This window comes from Microtus oregoni, unplaced genomic scaffold (assembly GCF_018167655.1).
Source record: "Microtus oregoni isolate MIOR12 unplaced genomic scaffold, Mior012 000033F_ref0000390, whole genome shotgun sequence".
Classification (NCBI taxonomy): Eukaryota; Metazoa; Chordata; class Mammalia; order Rodentia; family Cricetidae; genus Microtus; species Microtus oregoni.
Genome location: NW_024543092.1, coordinates 13,302,714 through 13,319,079, shown reverse-complemented (window position 1 = coordinate 13,319,079; position 16,366 = coordinate 13,302,714). Strand labels below are relative to the sequence as shown.

Sequence of the window (16,366 nt, the reverse complement as noted above, 5' to 3'; positions counted from 1 at the left end):
CAAGCTGAAAGGAAACTCAGACTCAGATAATTAGACCTAGTTAGCCTAAGATAAAAGGTTAAGTGACAATGTCACAGGGGGATGGAAAGAAGCCCTGCAGATGCAGACTTGTACGGGGTCAGATTGCCCACATCCTCCATTCCTGACTTCTGTGAAGCAGGGTCTACTAGGAACAGAACAGTCACCAATAAGTTGTTACTTAAGAAATATTCTGGGAAGACAGAAATGAAGAGAATACACCAGGCAGACATCCAAGTGAGCCCTCAACAGCTGGCTCGCACATCCGTCCTCAACACAGTAGAATGTAGCACTTTTAAAGATGGAAAAGTTAAGTGTCATATATAATTTTGCTCAAATATTAGTTCCATCAATGTTTTTTGCCAGACAGATTTGAACTTAATAAATTTGTCACCCGTGAAGATTGGGAAATGTTACTATTTTCCTTAAACTCTTGATATAAGTCTGGGACTGTTTAAAGCAGTAGAGTAATTTAGGATGGCTCGCAGAAATCTAGGGTATAGTAGTGTTCAGAAAATTCTAACAATGGAGGCAGTGATGATGATGATGATGATGGTGGTACCCAATGGATTTAGTTTCAATATTGTATATACTTTTCTGGAGGACAGATTTCTAGGGAACACATGCTTTCTCTTCTTCATTTTTATCTTTCTGGACTTGTATTTATGATTGCTTTATATTCACTAAAGCACTGCTTTTTATTGTCCTAACATGGCTTCTAGATGTTGTTCATGTGTACTAAAGATAACATGTATACTGATCCATGATTTCTCTAAAACCACAACTCTTTCCAAAGGGTTACTTTGAGCAACTATCCTTCTAAAATGTTTTAAGCCTTCGGTTCTATGATTTTGCCTATTCTAGCTAGAATGTTAATCAATACATTGTATTTTGTGTGTCAACCTAGCATCTAAATCTGTGTGGGGGTAAAAATGTGGCAGCTGCACTGGGGCACATTGGATTTGTCAATGTTCCAGAGTCAGAACATATATATATATATATATATATATATATATATATATATAAATATAAAAAATATATTTAATATATTTTTTGACAGGGTTTCTCTGTAGCTTTGGAGCTAGCTCTTGTATACCAGGCTGGCCTCAACTTACAGAGATCCACTTGCCTTTGCCTCTCAAGAGCTGGGATTAAAGGCATGCACCACCACCATCCAGCCAGAGCTTTTAATTTTAATATCTTAGAAGACATGTTCTTATGTCAAACACATTTTGAAGGTGTTTGAATGCAAAGGCATGCAAAGGGTATGTTAATTCTTTGCTTCATGTGCTTTGATTTGCTGAGAGAACAGTGCTGGTGAAATGGTTCATCTTCTTCCTAAGACTGCACTTTGGAGGAAAAAAAGGATGCCATCTAATTCGGCCACTCCGAGTTAAATCTGGTACATCAAAGAAAGTGCTTTGTTCATAGTTAGTGCTCAACAAACATAATGACTATGTTTAATCCTCTTTAACATCACTCTATGCGTTAGTTGCTTTTCTGTGGCTATAATAAAATTCCATAACCAAGGCAACTTATAGAAGGAAGAATTTACTGGGGGGGCTTATGGTTCCAGAGGGACAATTGTGGGAAGTAGCAGGCATAGAAGCTGGAGCACACTGCTGAGAGCTCATCAAACATGTACAAGGGAGGGAAAGAGAGAGACAGAGAGACAGACAGAGAATGGAATGGTTCAAAGAAACCCTCAGTGACATGGCTCCTTCAGTAAGACCGAACCTTCTAAACTTACTTGGAGAGTGCCATCAAGTAGGGACAAAGTATTCAAACATCTGAGCCTTTGGAGGTAATCTTGTTTAAACCACCACAGTCTGGTCAACAATTTCTACCTGGTGTGGCCTCATGCACTAGTAATGCCAGTACTGAGGAAGGGTAGCAGGAGGATCAGGAGTTCAAGGTCATCCTTGAATTACAAAGAGAATTTGAAGCCAGCCTTGGCTACAAACCCTTAGCCCAACACCATTTTCTTTCCTAATTATAGTTACATTATGTGAGAACTCCATTATTCAATATAATGAAGACTTTAAAGCCCTCACAATTTTAAGGTACCAACTTTAATCCTTAGATATATGTTTTATTTTACAAAGGGGTTAATTTTACCTTCTTTTTTCATTAGAAGAAAAAAATATCTTAGAAGGCTCTTCACTAGTGTCATCTGCTTTTAATAGTATTTATTTTAGCAACCGTAGCTCATCATAGGAAGCAAACTCTCATTTAGTTTCACTCAATCCATGTACTTTCCTTTTCAGAGCTGATGGGGGATGAATGAGAATGAAACGACGTCAGTAATAATTCTTCTTTATTCTTCTTGGCAAGCACAACCAGGTGCGGATGTTCAGGTTTTACTGCTGGCAACATTTTTCAATTAACATTTAATCTTCCCCCACAGAAAGTTCAACCGCACACTGGCATGGAACCCAGCATTTCAGTGGAAGAATGTTGAGAAACAAAGCCATCCCTTCCATTGCTCTGCTGTTCCTCACTGTCTTCATTCTGAGAGGGCACAGTGTGCCCTAAGGGCATTATTCCCTGCCACATTTAGTGCTTTCTTTATTTATAGGGGCTGCTGCCTTGATTTTGGCAGTTGATAGACACAATTTTCAAGTCTTGGAATAATCCATTATCCAGGCATTTGGAATAAACACACAGGCAGAGTCACAGAACCTCCACTACCTCAGAGAAACAAGTAGACAGATGTTTCTGTCCTGCCAGGTCCCACAGCCACTGAGTTCTAAAGAAATCACACAGAGGTCTACATTAATTATAAACTTATTGGCCTAGTATATCGGCTTCTTATTAACTCTTATAACTTATATTAGCCCATAATTCTTGTGTGTGTTAGCCACGTGGCTTGGTACCTTTTTCAGTGAGGCAGTCTCACCTTGCTTCCTCTGTATCTGGCTTTCTCTCTTTCCAAGTGACAACTGCAGACTGAAACTTCCCCTTTCCCAGAATTCTCATTGCCCTGCCTCTACTTCTTTTTGTTTTTTTGTCCAAGAAAAATAGGGGAAGTGCTGTGGGACAATGGTCTGTACCTTGCCACTTGTATTGTAAATAAATGCTGATTGGCCAGTAGCCAAGCAGGAAGTATGGGGGGGGGCAACCAGGCAGGAAGTAGAGGCAGGGCAAGGAGAATAGGAGAATTTTGGGAACAAGAAAGAGTCAGTCTGCAGTTGTCTCCCAGAAAGTGAGAAAGAAACAGAGCAAGCAAGATGTGACTGCCTTGCCAAAAAGGGTACCAAGCTACAGGCTAACACAGACAAGAATTATGGGCTAATATAAGTTATAAGAGTTAATAAGAAGCCTGAGATATTAGGCCAGTTAGTTTGTAATTAATGTAGACCTCTGTGTGAGGTTTCTGGGACTGAACAGTTGTGGGACCAAGCAGAACAGAAACCCCAGTCAACAGAAACACTCCATCTTTTGACATATTTGCCTTTGATTAGAGAATCAGACTCAACAAAAGTCAGGTGACTCTTCATTGGGATGAAGTTTAAAATGCCTAAATTTCCATGTGCAGAGTTATAGGTCTGAGTAATTTCTTTTGACTCAGATGAACAAGTCTTGGGAAAATAAGGGTTTCCTCTTATGTTGTTGTATGTGTAACTCAGTTTCCATCTGGAGTCATTTCTAACTTAAAAAAGTCATTTGAGTTCAACTTGCCTGCTCTTCTTTTTCTTATAACCTTGAAGGTTATTAGAGACTTCTGATTTAGCCTGTGAGAAAAGAACACTCTATCTAGTAGATAGTATACTGCTGACACAAACCTCAGAAACATCAAGATAGAAAGTAAGGCTGCTTTTGAGCAGCAAACACATGTTGGAGAGGAGGCTACTCACTCAAGGACAGGAATGATCTTGTAGTTGGATATTGACTGACAGTCTGTGTTGTGCTTTGTTCTGATTTTGTATATAAGCAAGTTCTGAAATAAACTCTGGGCTGTTTGGCTGCTTCGGCATAGACCAGATATACCTCCTGATTCTACCCTGTCTTCTGTTTCTTCTGACTTTTCTTTGGTCTTGAGGATCTCCTATCCAGGAACCCTAATTGACCTTGTAGGAGCGGGCTCCTGCATGTTGTCATGACTTATCTTTCAGTGCCATACAAACTGAAAAGTAAAATATTTAAATATCAAATTATCTAATCTTGGTTTGATATTTTTGGAGACAGTTTCTCAGTCAGGCCTGGAACTCATCATTCAGCCCAAGCTGGTATTAAATTCACGACAAATTTTGTCCACAAATTTGGTTTTTATTTCCCCACCCCCTCTGAATTGATTAGGGAATATGAAAGGATTCATCAACAGGGAACCAAATGCATAATCTACCTGCAGAATTTCTTCACTTCAGCAAGGTGGGTTTGGGGTGACCCAATGCCTTGAGGAAAAGTTAATAGGAAGGGCAAGAAGACTGATCATAGTGACACTCATGTAGTACTTTGCTTCGTTTCTATAGGCCAAAATGGAAATCTACAGATGAAAGCATTTTAATGAATAAAAAATGTGTTCTAGTGCAAGAAAAGGGCTCTGGATGCATGTCACTGTGCTAATCATGATGGCCTGTGTCCTGTGGGGTGGGCGTGTTAAGAAGTTCAGAAGCAATCAACAAGTCTTTTCACTCCTGCAGAGCGCTTCAGAGGAAGCAAAGATTTTAACTATAGAATCTAGTTTTGATCTGAAATTCATATGGGATTGAATATGGTTAGTATTCTTCACAAAACACTAATAGGATTCCAGTAGCTTGGGTAGGTAGCTGGTATAACCATTCAACAATGGGCAGAAGTTCAGGCACATCTTTTTGGTACAGGGTTAGCATTCCATCTACTACGTCTATTCTGAAGAGAACTGCTGGGTCTTATTTAAGGAAAAATTTACAACCTCTTGGGCTTTAACTCTCCTGGATTTAATTTACTAATTACATTATACACAGCCTCCTAGAGGTCCTTAAAATAGGACTCAATTTCTTATTCACAAGACCAGCAAGGTGGACCAGACTGGAGCAGTAGGAGCTTGGATGCACATTGGAAGCATGGAAGAGCATTAACATGCCAATTCCCAGACCAGTTCTCAGAGACTGTAAATTAATTAGCCCTCTATGGCAGTTCCTCTGCTCATCCTCCTCCCTACTTCTTCTCCCCTCTTTTCTCATTCTTCTTTTCCTCCTCTTCTAAGTTCTTTCAAAAAAGAGCTTCTTAGATAATGTTAACTTGTTTTGTACATTTTTAATTGATTTTTATTGAGCTTTACATTTTTCTCTGCTCCCTTCCCTGTCCCTCCCCTCCCCTTACACCCTTTCCCATGGTCCCCATGCTCCCAATTTACTCAGGAGATCTTGTCTTTTTTTTTACTTCCCATGTAGAGTAGACCCATGGATGTTTCTCTTATTGTCCCTAAAGGGTCCTCATTATTGTCTAGGTTCTCTGGGATTATGAACTGTAGGCTGGTTTTCTTTGCTATATGTTTAAAATCCACTTATGAGTGACTACATTTGATGTTTGTCGTTCTGGGTCTGAGTTACTTTACTCAATATGATGTTTTCTAGATCCATCCATTTGCCTGCAAATCTCAAGATGCCATTATTTTTTTCTACTGTGTAGTACTCCATTGTGTAAACACATGGGAGAAACTTTATAGCTCTTCCAGAACAATGGTTCTCACTCCTAGTAACAAATTAACAAAAAGTTTCTCCCATGTGCTTAAAGATGTCATAAGGCTTTGTGCAATGAGTATGATGTTCCGTGGTTAGTTAAAAAAAACAAAACATTTTTTAAAATTCTTTTTATGTAGACTGGATTCCTTGCCAGAACTTAGATCTAGTTAGAATATTTGAGAATTTGTTTTTCATGGACTCTATGTTGCCAGTTATAACTCTACTGAAACTTAGCTCTCTGTGCAGATTTTAGCCTGGTGGTCATCTGTTAAAGCTAAAGACCTGTGGTATCCATAAGAAGGTGTCCACTGGGAGCAGCTGATCCAAAGATCAATCATTTAGATGTGGATGGATGGAACTGTATCAAGTCATGGACTCAGGAAGAAAGAGGATTTCAAACAATGCACACAAAACCATGGACGGAAGTCAGGTATCTCCCCCAGCCTCAAAACACCCAGGCCTCCTCTAATCTCTCTTCACTAGCTGGACAGGCTGAAATAAAGGAGTGACAGTGTTCTGAACAACTCTTGAGAACTATAGTTATCAAAGTTTTAAAATACAACTGTGTTACATAAGTCAGAAAGACAATAAATCAGCTTTTGTGTTTCAGACGTCTTAAATATGTTGATAGACTCATGGACCTCACTCTTCCCCGAGCATCTAAAAGTAGTTATTGGTTTATGAGGGAGAGGGAGACATTTCCTTCATTGGCAGCCACTTAAACATTGCTAATGCTCGTGTAAGCAACATAAATGAAATCAATGCATCATTATAAAACAAACATGATAGTGGTGCTAGGTAGGAAGAAGGTGATCAGTAAGTGGGAGAAAAGAACAGAGGAGGGAAAGGGGCATATGATTGACATGCATTATGAAAAATGTCATATTGAAGTCCATTGTATGTATGAACAATATATATATATATATATATATAATTGTGGGGGAGCAGTGCTTAAATATTCATCTATCACGAAATAAATCAATTTAAAAAAACCTGAGTGACACCTAAAAGCTGTGAATCATCACCTGGATGTGTGTGGTGGGTTTAGCAAGGCTGCATTGCAGACATACATGTCATTGAGAATAAATTTCATATGTTGTAAGAAGTTAATATGAATTCACACATGACAATTTCAGTTATTCTCAAAAACCTCCAAGTGATTGGAGGTGAAAATGCTGTGCAAAAGCCTAGAAAATTTCCTGGAATCAAAAGAGCACAAAGGATATTTGAGAAAGGGAAACCTTTAGAAACCCTCTTAGCATTCACCCTTAATCACTAACCAAGGGTGGTCAGGGATTTTGGTAATCATTTGGACCAATGGAGAGATGAACGAGAGAACATCATGTGTGGCTACTACTAGAACCCAACATCAGCATCAATTCAGGAAAGGCAATGTTACCTTTCTGAACCATCTGTGGCAACTGTACTGTGTGTTGAGTTACCTATTACTATTGTCACTTTATGAGCTTGAAAAATATGTTATTTCAACAAAATCCTTTGTCTCTATTATGAATATGGCAACTGCATGAATATAAAATTTTATATCTCTTTACCAGCCTTTGACTAACAAAGTCTTATGGACCAAATTTATCCAACCACTTCTTTTTATGATTTACTAGCAAAGCATGATTTTGTGTTAAGTGGTTGAAAAAAAATCAAAAGAAAAATATTTTTATGCAGATATATTCTCCAATATGGAAGTCCAAACTTCAGTGTGCATATAAGTTTTATTGAGAGAGAATTGTTTCTGTTTATTTGCATGATGTCTATGGTTTCTTCTAAGCTATTATCACAGAGCTCAGTCATTAGAACAGGAATTATTTGCTCATAGAAACAAAGCATTTACTTTCTAGCTTTTTATAAGAAATGCTGGATAATGTGGCTATCTACTTTTCATCCTCGTGTGTGTATCTGAGTGCTCCAAAGTGAGGTGAACCATACTTGGAGTAGTTCAAATTCAAATTTTACTTTATATAATGACGCATTTAGGGAATTAAAATAACTTTCCAGATTGAATCTGTAACTGGTTATCCATTCCTACTATTTTCAGTGTTGGAGAGAACCGACAGATTTACAGACCTACAGTCATTAAATTGAAGCAGAACCCTGATAAATGAACCATTAAAAACTAGAATAAATATTTTGTTGCTTAAAATGACTTCTAAAATTTACTAAATGTAGATATCAAATCATTGTGATAGTGTAGCTATAGGCCAGCTACTATTTATTAGGTAATTGACCTCTTTATTTTAGAACTGCTTAGGAAATAAGGGGTAAGAATTCAGACAATTGAACTGAATCCTAAATTATGCTATCCAGACACTCTATGTTTCCATTACACAATTCTAATTTTACTGAACCCACTGTTTTTTATAAATATATGGAAACCCATTTAATTTTGACAGTTTTACTCTGATATACAAAATGAAAAATGCCACATCTGTTTTTGAGTGTGTGTGGTGCGCTTTGATGTCTGGTGATGAAGCGATGAGGGAACTGTGGATATGCACCTTGTTTCACACTATTCTGTTTGATGGCAATTGTACAGGCAAAGCATGGGACTCATCTGTGTGTGGTGAACTTCCTGCTGTGTGCAATGCACCGCTGAACTTCTTGGTTTTCTTATTTGAGTCAGAGCATCCTGCATCTGTAGACTTAAGCAACTGTCCTTCAAAAGTATTTGGGAGATTTTGTACTGTACCCAGCCTGCACAGGCTTCTTTTCTTGTTGTTATTTTCTGAAAAGGGCAGTATGCCCTCAATTTGCACAGCATTTCCATTATATTAAGTTTATAAGCAAGCAAGATATGATTTAAAAACTCAAAGTTGAAGGCAAATAATGGACCATTTAATATGAAGGCTTGGGCTTGGTATTTACAGGAGTCCTAGGGCCAAATCCCCTCTGGATGCCAAGTGTTGACACTATTTCCTCGAAAATTTTTATGTCTGCTGTCAATCCTTATTCCAGAAGGAAGCTATAGTGGATACCTAACTGACATTATTTGGCCTTACAAAATGTACTTGTGGGCTTTTGTATCCATTTGAAAGCTTGTGTGGGTTTGTAGAGAACTGTAGATTACTTGAAGAGCCCTGTTTGTAAATTCCCAGGTGACTCCAAGGGAAGTGTTGTTCTGCCTCTGGACTCTCCTACTGTGAGCCAGTGTCCCTTCTGAAGGCAAGGTTTTGCCTCATTTGTTTCTTTGTAGGTTTTGGTTATGATTCTGAAGTAGGCTAACTAGGAATAGGGAAAAGAGAGGCAAACTACATGGTGACTGGAAGCGGCAACCACAGCTGAGTGTGTTGCAATTGCATAAACCAAGACTCTCCAGACTGGGACCAACACAATTGGCCAAGACCCCCCACCTCCAACTGTTCTATCTCTTTTCAGTATGGTACCTTATTGCTAGTCTTCCAGAACAGGATGTTCCCATCATGCATCTGATGCAATGGCACAACTCGAGCTCCATTTAAGGAGAGAAAAGTGTATTAAACCTTATTCCAGGAAAACCCCACCTCTTTCCTGGAATTCCTCACCTTATTTTATGAATAACCCTCCTTTCTATAAATGTTTATCTATAAGGCCAAATGGTCCAAAATACCTGGTGCTGCTACATTCTCCTAAGAAGTCTTCACTTTCTCTTAGGGGCTTACTTTTGCTCTGTAAGGGGATTTTCTCCCTATATTAATTCCTCCCCCCTCCCCCGTGAATTACTTCTATGATCAGGAAGTGGGAAGCACTAGACAGAGGCACCACTTTGGTCTCTGAGACCTTCCTAGTCATCACTGGCTACAGAAACTTTGCTCTTTAAAAATGTCCTTGTGTACAGTGATAAAATGCTGTCTAGAACCCCAAACACAGAAAAACTGTTAAGTGCTGTATATAGAAAGTATATATGTTAGATTCTGTATAAACATAACTTCACACATGCACGATGGGCTGTGAGTTCAGTGGAAATCTATCTGTAATATGTATTAAAACAGGATATCCTTTAAGGGAAACACATGTGAAATAGGTTTATGTATTGATTTGTTGGATAACGTTTTTCAACCAGAGGCCTACAGCAACACTATGGTAGTCATGGGGACTTTGCAGAGCGTAGCATGATGAACGATGAGAGCCACTGTACTCATTTCTTTTTATTTTTTTATTCCCATGGTGAAAGTCGCATTCTGGTCTCAATTCAAAGCTGATGGAGCTGTTTATATTTATACATATATATGCACATCTCTGTGTGTATTTGAGCTGTGGATCTATCTACAATACTGATTTTGCTTTGGAGAAAATTGTGTGTGTGTGTGTGTGTGTGTGTGTGTGTGTGCATGCGTGTATGTGTGTTTGTATGAATAAAGCAGTTTCCCCCATTTTAAAATCCAAAGTCTTCCTAGGTGATGGTTATCTATGATATTTCTATGAAGTCATGTTTGTATTTCACATCTTTGATCTAGAACAGAGCCCTCTTTTATTTCTTACATTCCTTAGAACAGAACTTTCTGAGAATGCTACTTAAGGTTTGCTCATCTAAGGTGTTGTGGAAGTGATAGGAGGACGGTCCTGAGAAAAGAGAAATTAATCATGTCCTTGGGGCTACAATTATTTTCGTTTCTGTTTTTGTTATAGTTATTTACGATTCACCCAATAGCCTCAGCTATTCTCGAAGATGCTACATTCATCTCTCTGGCAGTTCTAGCTATTCGGCTACTCAGTCACATTTGTTGCTTCAAGCAGGTAGATGTTAGTGAGCTGCTCTCGTTTCTTCATGGTCTGTACTTTCCTTTTGTAACAGAATGACAGAGTCCCTGAGATTAGATGGGGCACTACAACCTCCAGACATCCAATTGAATATGCTCAGCTACCTAGGCACAGTCTCTTCAACCCACATATGCTTCTCTAGAACCTCATCTGTCACTGAACTACCTATTTTTCTATTTCACGTTCTTATTCTTGGAGGGTTATCTGCCAATGGAATTAAGCCCCTGTTCTGCCACAGGTGGGTGTTTGGGTTGACCTTTCAAATGGAACTGCTTTTGTCAGAACTTTCAGTACAGAGAAGAAAGCATAATGCCATGTTCTCAGTGAAAGACAGTGTCACCGTGTGTCTCCAAGTGAACGAGGGCAAGGTGAAGCCTTTGAAAGGAATCCACCCAGTCAGCAACCTCTTCAGCACTGGGAACAGACCAAACTGTCAGCCTCAAGTAGTTCCTGTGATATTAGCTCTCTTTATAGAAAATAGAAACCAGAGGGAATAAAAACGATGAAGACTCTGTGGGCTAATAAGGAGAAAGGACTCTTGAATGGTTTAGCAATTTTTTCACACTTTTAAAACCCAAGTGCCCACCCATAAATGGGGGGAATTTTGTTATTTCAGTATTATTACTGCAAACCAAGCTTTGTCTGTTGATCTAGCATCAGAATTAACTCAAATAATCAATTTCTATCCTGATAAACAGAAAATTTCATAAGCTAAGTGACATCCAAGGGTGTTGAACTAATTCATATCTTTTCTTGGGTAAACAATTGATTTACTTTGTATTGGTTCACTTGTCTTGCATAGATGACCCCAGCCCATTCAGCTCTTTCATTTTATGATTCTGTGATTCTTTTTTTTTTCCCTCTAGGAACAATGAGCACTATATTTTCCTTACTGAAAGTCATCTTTAAATTACAGCCTTAACTGTGGGATGAGACTGAGTTTTAATCTCTCTCATTCAAATCTCTGTTCTGAATTACAGAATGTAAATGTTTTAAAGCATAAATTCTCGTATCGATTTCCTTCCTGTATTTTTCCTTCTGCTATTAGCTTTCCTCTCAATAGATGGTGCTCTTTTCTCAGAGACATGTTTCTTACCCAAAGATCAGAGAAATCAGTTTTACTTTAAACAATCATTAATTAAAGAAATCAGACAAGCAATTTGCAGTACCTCGGGAACAGGAGCATAATGAGGGGATGATACTTCAATGACTTGAGCGCTCTGTTTAAGCCTGTGACATGTGTGTTGAAGAAGTGAAGCAAATGCTGTAACTAAACATGAAAAAGCCATGCTCATGATGCCACATAGGAAGGACTCACATCAGGAGCCATTTTAAAGTACTGGGATATTCATCTACTTTAGCAAAAGTGGATAGATAAGTATTCCACATTCACAGGCAGGATTCGTGCATGTAACTCAATGCCAACACACCCAACATCACTCTCAGTGCCGAGACCTTGCTCAGTCTTTGCCAAATCCATCTAGAACACCCCGAACAACAGAAAGCAGACCTCAAACTCTTTGAAAGTAAGATTGAGAGAGTTTCCTCTCAAGACCATCCTGAACAATTGCCAGTAGTTCATAATGTTGCTGCTTTTATTGTCACTAATTGACTCCCAGGTTTGCAAGTCCTGAAAAAATGGTTGTGCCCTGTAGATGCCCTGAGCTACCCAACAATTCCAAATGCCACTCAGGACTCCCTGAGCAGATCTGCAGGGAGAAAGTGCAAACTGGGCTAAAGATTACGACAGCATGCTTGCGATATCCAAGCCACCCTGCCCTGGAGAGCTGCAAGGAAAACTCCCTCCACCTGGGCTGGGGCAGCCTCAGGCTGGAAGAAGAGTAAGATAAGGACTCTCTGAACACCAGAGAATGGGTGGGGCTGTGGTCCAGCCTAAACCAGCAGGTCTAAGAAAGTTAGCAAGTTCCTACATCTCTTTTACCTACTGAGATACCTCTGCCTTTCACTTAGGGAAAGCTAACTAGATTGTTTTCCACAATTCACTGTTCTTGTAACTCATGCAGAGGGATGATTGATTCTAAGACATGCTTCAAAGACCCTCTTAGCTCAGAAGAAGATGGGGTTCTAAGATGAAGCACCCCCCCTCCCCCAGACAATATCTTAAAAGCTTTGCCCAAAGGAACTTCTTGGTTTTGGAATTTTGAACACTGCTTTATCAAGGGAGTGAGAAAAACCCAGAAAAGTAAAATTTCACACACAAACAGCAAGTGCTCTATTCAAGTCACCCCTTCTTGGCACCCTGTTTGCTTCTCTTCTGTCACTCACAGACTTTGTCTCCTTCCCCCCTGGTGGAGCTCAGGCTCAGGGCATTCCTTACCTGACAATCACATACATGACCAGGAAGTTTCCGAAGAGGCCCACTACGCACACGATAGAGTAGAGGGCCATGATGGTTATAGCTGTGACCATGGAAGGACTGCCAGGCGAAGAACACAGGCTGTCGCTCCCGCCAAGCCCGGTGCGGTTCAGACTACATGGATCGGACTGGTTGCCATCTACATGGGACAAATTGAGCCAGGAGGCAGGTGCTGGGGAGCAACTCCCTGGAGCCAAGGGGTCAGAACAGTCGCTGGTGTTCCCAGAGCCGACGCGGCTGTCCATGGTGCTGAAGGCCTGCTGCGGACTCGATGCGGGCAGTAACTGAGAGAACCAAGACTTTTTGGGTTTCACGATCCCCAGCCTTTTCCTCTCGCAGCTGCCTCAGCTCCGTCAGTTTCTTACACAGACCAGCCCTGGCGGAACCAGAGAAGAGCGTCAGCCAGAAGGGAACGGCTGAGCGTCTGAGATTCTCCTCTACTTGCGCCCCCCTCCCACCTCAGAAGTACAGGGAGCCCTGTCCTTAGCATCCCAAAGCACTGTTCACTGTGTGGAAGGGAGGGAGCGCGCTGTGAGGGATCCAGAGGCTGGAGAGGAGGGAGGAGAGAGAAGGGGTGGATTTTGCGCAAAGCAACTCTGAGATTCAGTCTCCCCTGTCTTCATGCGCTTCCGAGCAAAACCAGTGTAAAGTGGGGTAGGAAGGGGCAGAAACAGGGACGTCACAGAGAAGGGTAAGAAGAGAGGCAGTTAAGTTTCTTTGCAACGAGGATGCATAAGGTAGGGGATTCATATGCCTATTTTTCCAACATTTTCTTCTTTTCCTTTTCTAATCAGCCAGAAAAGTCACTGATCTGTTATAATCTCAACGGCCCCTAGACCCCAGTACTCTTCCCACTCAACTCCCTAATGCAATTATTTGGGGATGGAGACCAACTATTGCTGCTTTACTTAGATCCCCTTATCCGAAGCGAACATGTAACTCCAGTGTCTCACATTTTCAGCCCCACAAAGCTATTTAAAGCAACAATGGTCTCTTATTGATAAAGAGAAACTTGGTGAAGCAAGCCTGTTTCTTGTGCTCCTATACCCTCAATTTATTGTGGATCAGATGGCCCATTTGCAACTGAATTTCTTTCGATGAAGCAGAGACATAAGAACATGTTACAGAAATGAGGGAGGAGGGCCGGTACCCAGTAAAATCCACTCATGAGTACACTGCCTCTCCTAGCTCCACTGTCATGGATCTGCTTAGAAAGATTTATACTTTAACTTTACACTTCCTCCATAGTCACATTGCCTGCTTCCAGAGAAAAGGCTACTGAACCAAGAAGAAATTTTTACCATTTTATTCTTTCTATTGTAGAGATTTCAAAAACAGTCTTGTGGCTCCTTTGAGCAAACAAGACCCCAAAGGAATAAGGATTCACTTAAAGTTTTCAATCTTATGTCCAAGTTCACAGGTGCTTCTGAAAAAATAGAACACCTGATTAAATTGAACAGTAGTGTGTTTTCTTCTTTTCATCCCTGTGTACACATATGTTTGTGCATACGCATAGTTGTTAATTATCAACATTGAAATTTAATGGGTTTGATTGATTGTGGAAAGTTTAACTGTATTCTCATAGACTGTGGAGAGCAAGCTTAGAAGGAACATGTTATTCTAATTTTACTTTTTGACTTTCATCTTGAAAGCAGATAACTCACAACTAAACTATTAGTCATAGACTTTTGGACAATGTTCAGTATTATTTTTACACTTTTCCATTAAACGGTATAATTTCAGCAGTAATGTAGATAAGGTTTCACAGTGGATGCTCAAATACCTGTAAATACATTCTCCTAGGAATAAATGTGTAGATTCATGTGGTTGAGCTAAAATCTGTGTGGGACTCATTCACCAGTTTCCTGTGAATTCACAGAACCATCCTCACTCCCTTCATGGGAAAGATAGGTCAGCACATGGAGACTATTGCTGACTTTGCTGTCAGATGGTTTTCTAATATAGTCCTGCCTGTTATCTACAGTGGTGTTGAGTCTGAATATGTTGCTTTAACTTATTGAGTCATAATTTTCTTCTGAGAGTAAGAACCTGAACTTTATTCAATCATATGTTCTCATCTGAGATCAATATTTTCCTTCTATTTTTGATTCTCGTGCTTCACAGAGAGTAATTATCATCCTTCGATTACTACCAATGCCACATTTTATGAACACTATTTCATGTCTTCATCTATCTGTCTGTCTGACTGTCTGTTTTTCTATCTATCTGTCTATCTATCTTCCTATTTTCTGTATGTCTTATTCATTCAATATTTACTTTGAGAAAATGCAGACAAATTTTTTTAAATACAAATGTTAAATTAGCCTTGATAGGTTTATTGAAAAATTATATGGAAATAATAATTTCATACCACTAGACTATGAGAGAACCCCTAGTTCAACTTCTTTTATTAGTTTTCTCCATAATTGCTCATTTCCTTCCAGAATGAGCTGAAGGTCTTCAGGGAAGCTTAAATCTCCCATAAGCAGAGGCAGACTATACAAAAATGACTCAGCAACCTGATATCCTAAATATTTTATATTGCTGGATTGCCCATGAGATTTCCAAGAGCCATAGTATGTTGTCTGTGGGAATAGTTACCTTTCCACTGATGTTTCTTGCTGAATCTTAGTTTTCTATTTGAATCAAGAACAATTTATTACCTAGTGGTCTAGATTTAATTTAAACAATAAAACTCATATCAGTAAACACTTTTCATGAAATTGTCTGCTTCACTGAAATGCATCTTGTCACCATGTGGATAGATCCAGCAACGAGCTAAAAGTTGCTCCTCTTTCTTGGATTTCAGTGTCTATTGGCTTTAGGTATTCATATGATAGCCATCGATGCAAACTCATTTTCATAGTTGAGTCATGAGTATTTTTGAGAATGGTGACTAATAAAACACATTATTAACAGCTGTTAATGAAAGCCAGAATTATAAGTATGATATATGAACTATTTACAGTAGTTAGAAACTCAGAAAAGCAAAGGCTTCATCAGGAGAGTGTGTGATGTGTTTTGTAGCTGTACACAGCTAATAAGAAGGCAGTTGAGTCTGATACAATATTATTTTAGACTACTGGAATACTACATGATCCTTCAATAAAATGGAATAAGATTTCTTGATTTAGAGTTTACAAAATGAAAATTTAAATTAAAAATAAAAATTCTCCACCAATTTCCATGTGAGGATACCTGAAGTGGAGCCAGTAAAATCCTTGAACTTTAAATTTATAAAGTAACCCCCAAATCCAGACTCTACTGTCTATTTTCTTGAGACTTACATTCTTTATGCTTCCTGTTAATTGGTTCCTCTTGTGTAAAATAAAGAATGAGAATCAGCTACAAAGCAGTGTTCCAAGATTACATGTATTTAAAAGAGCATGCCCTTTGTCTTCAAGTTCATTGTCAAGAAGAATTCTTGGAGGTATTATATAATATTTAATGGCACAAACTTATCCTTACGAGTTTTATCTTTTTAAGAGCCAGAACGTTCTAATAACAGCTTGACTGTCAGCCTTTCAAATAATTATTATAAACAACTAGCTTAAAT

General features: G+C 39.2%; 1 protein-coding gene across 2 annotated transcripts in view; it reads right to left on the bottom strand.

The window, feature by feature from the left end:
* Positions 1 to 13,193, bottom strand: part of Oprm1 (opioid receptor mu 1) — a 62,271-nt gene extending 49,078 nt beyond the window's left edge. For both annotated transcript variants that reach the window (XM_041680216.1, XM_041680215.1), the window contains exon 1: positions 12,772 to 13,193. In XM_041680216.1, the coding sequence (XP_041536150.1) occupies positions 12,772 to 13,055 (284 nt within the window). In that variant the 5' untranslated portion in view covers positions 13,056 to 13,193. The remainder of the gene's footprint in view (positions 1 to 12,771) is intronic.
* Between the last annotated feature and the right edge of the window lie 3,173 nt (positions 13,194 to 16,366).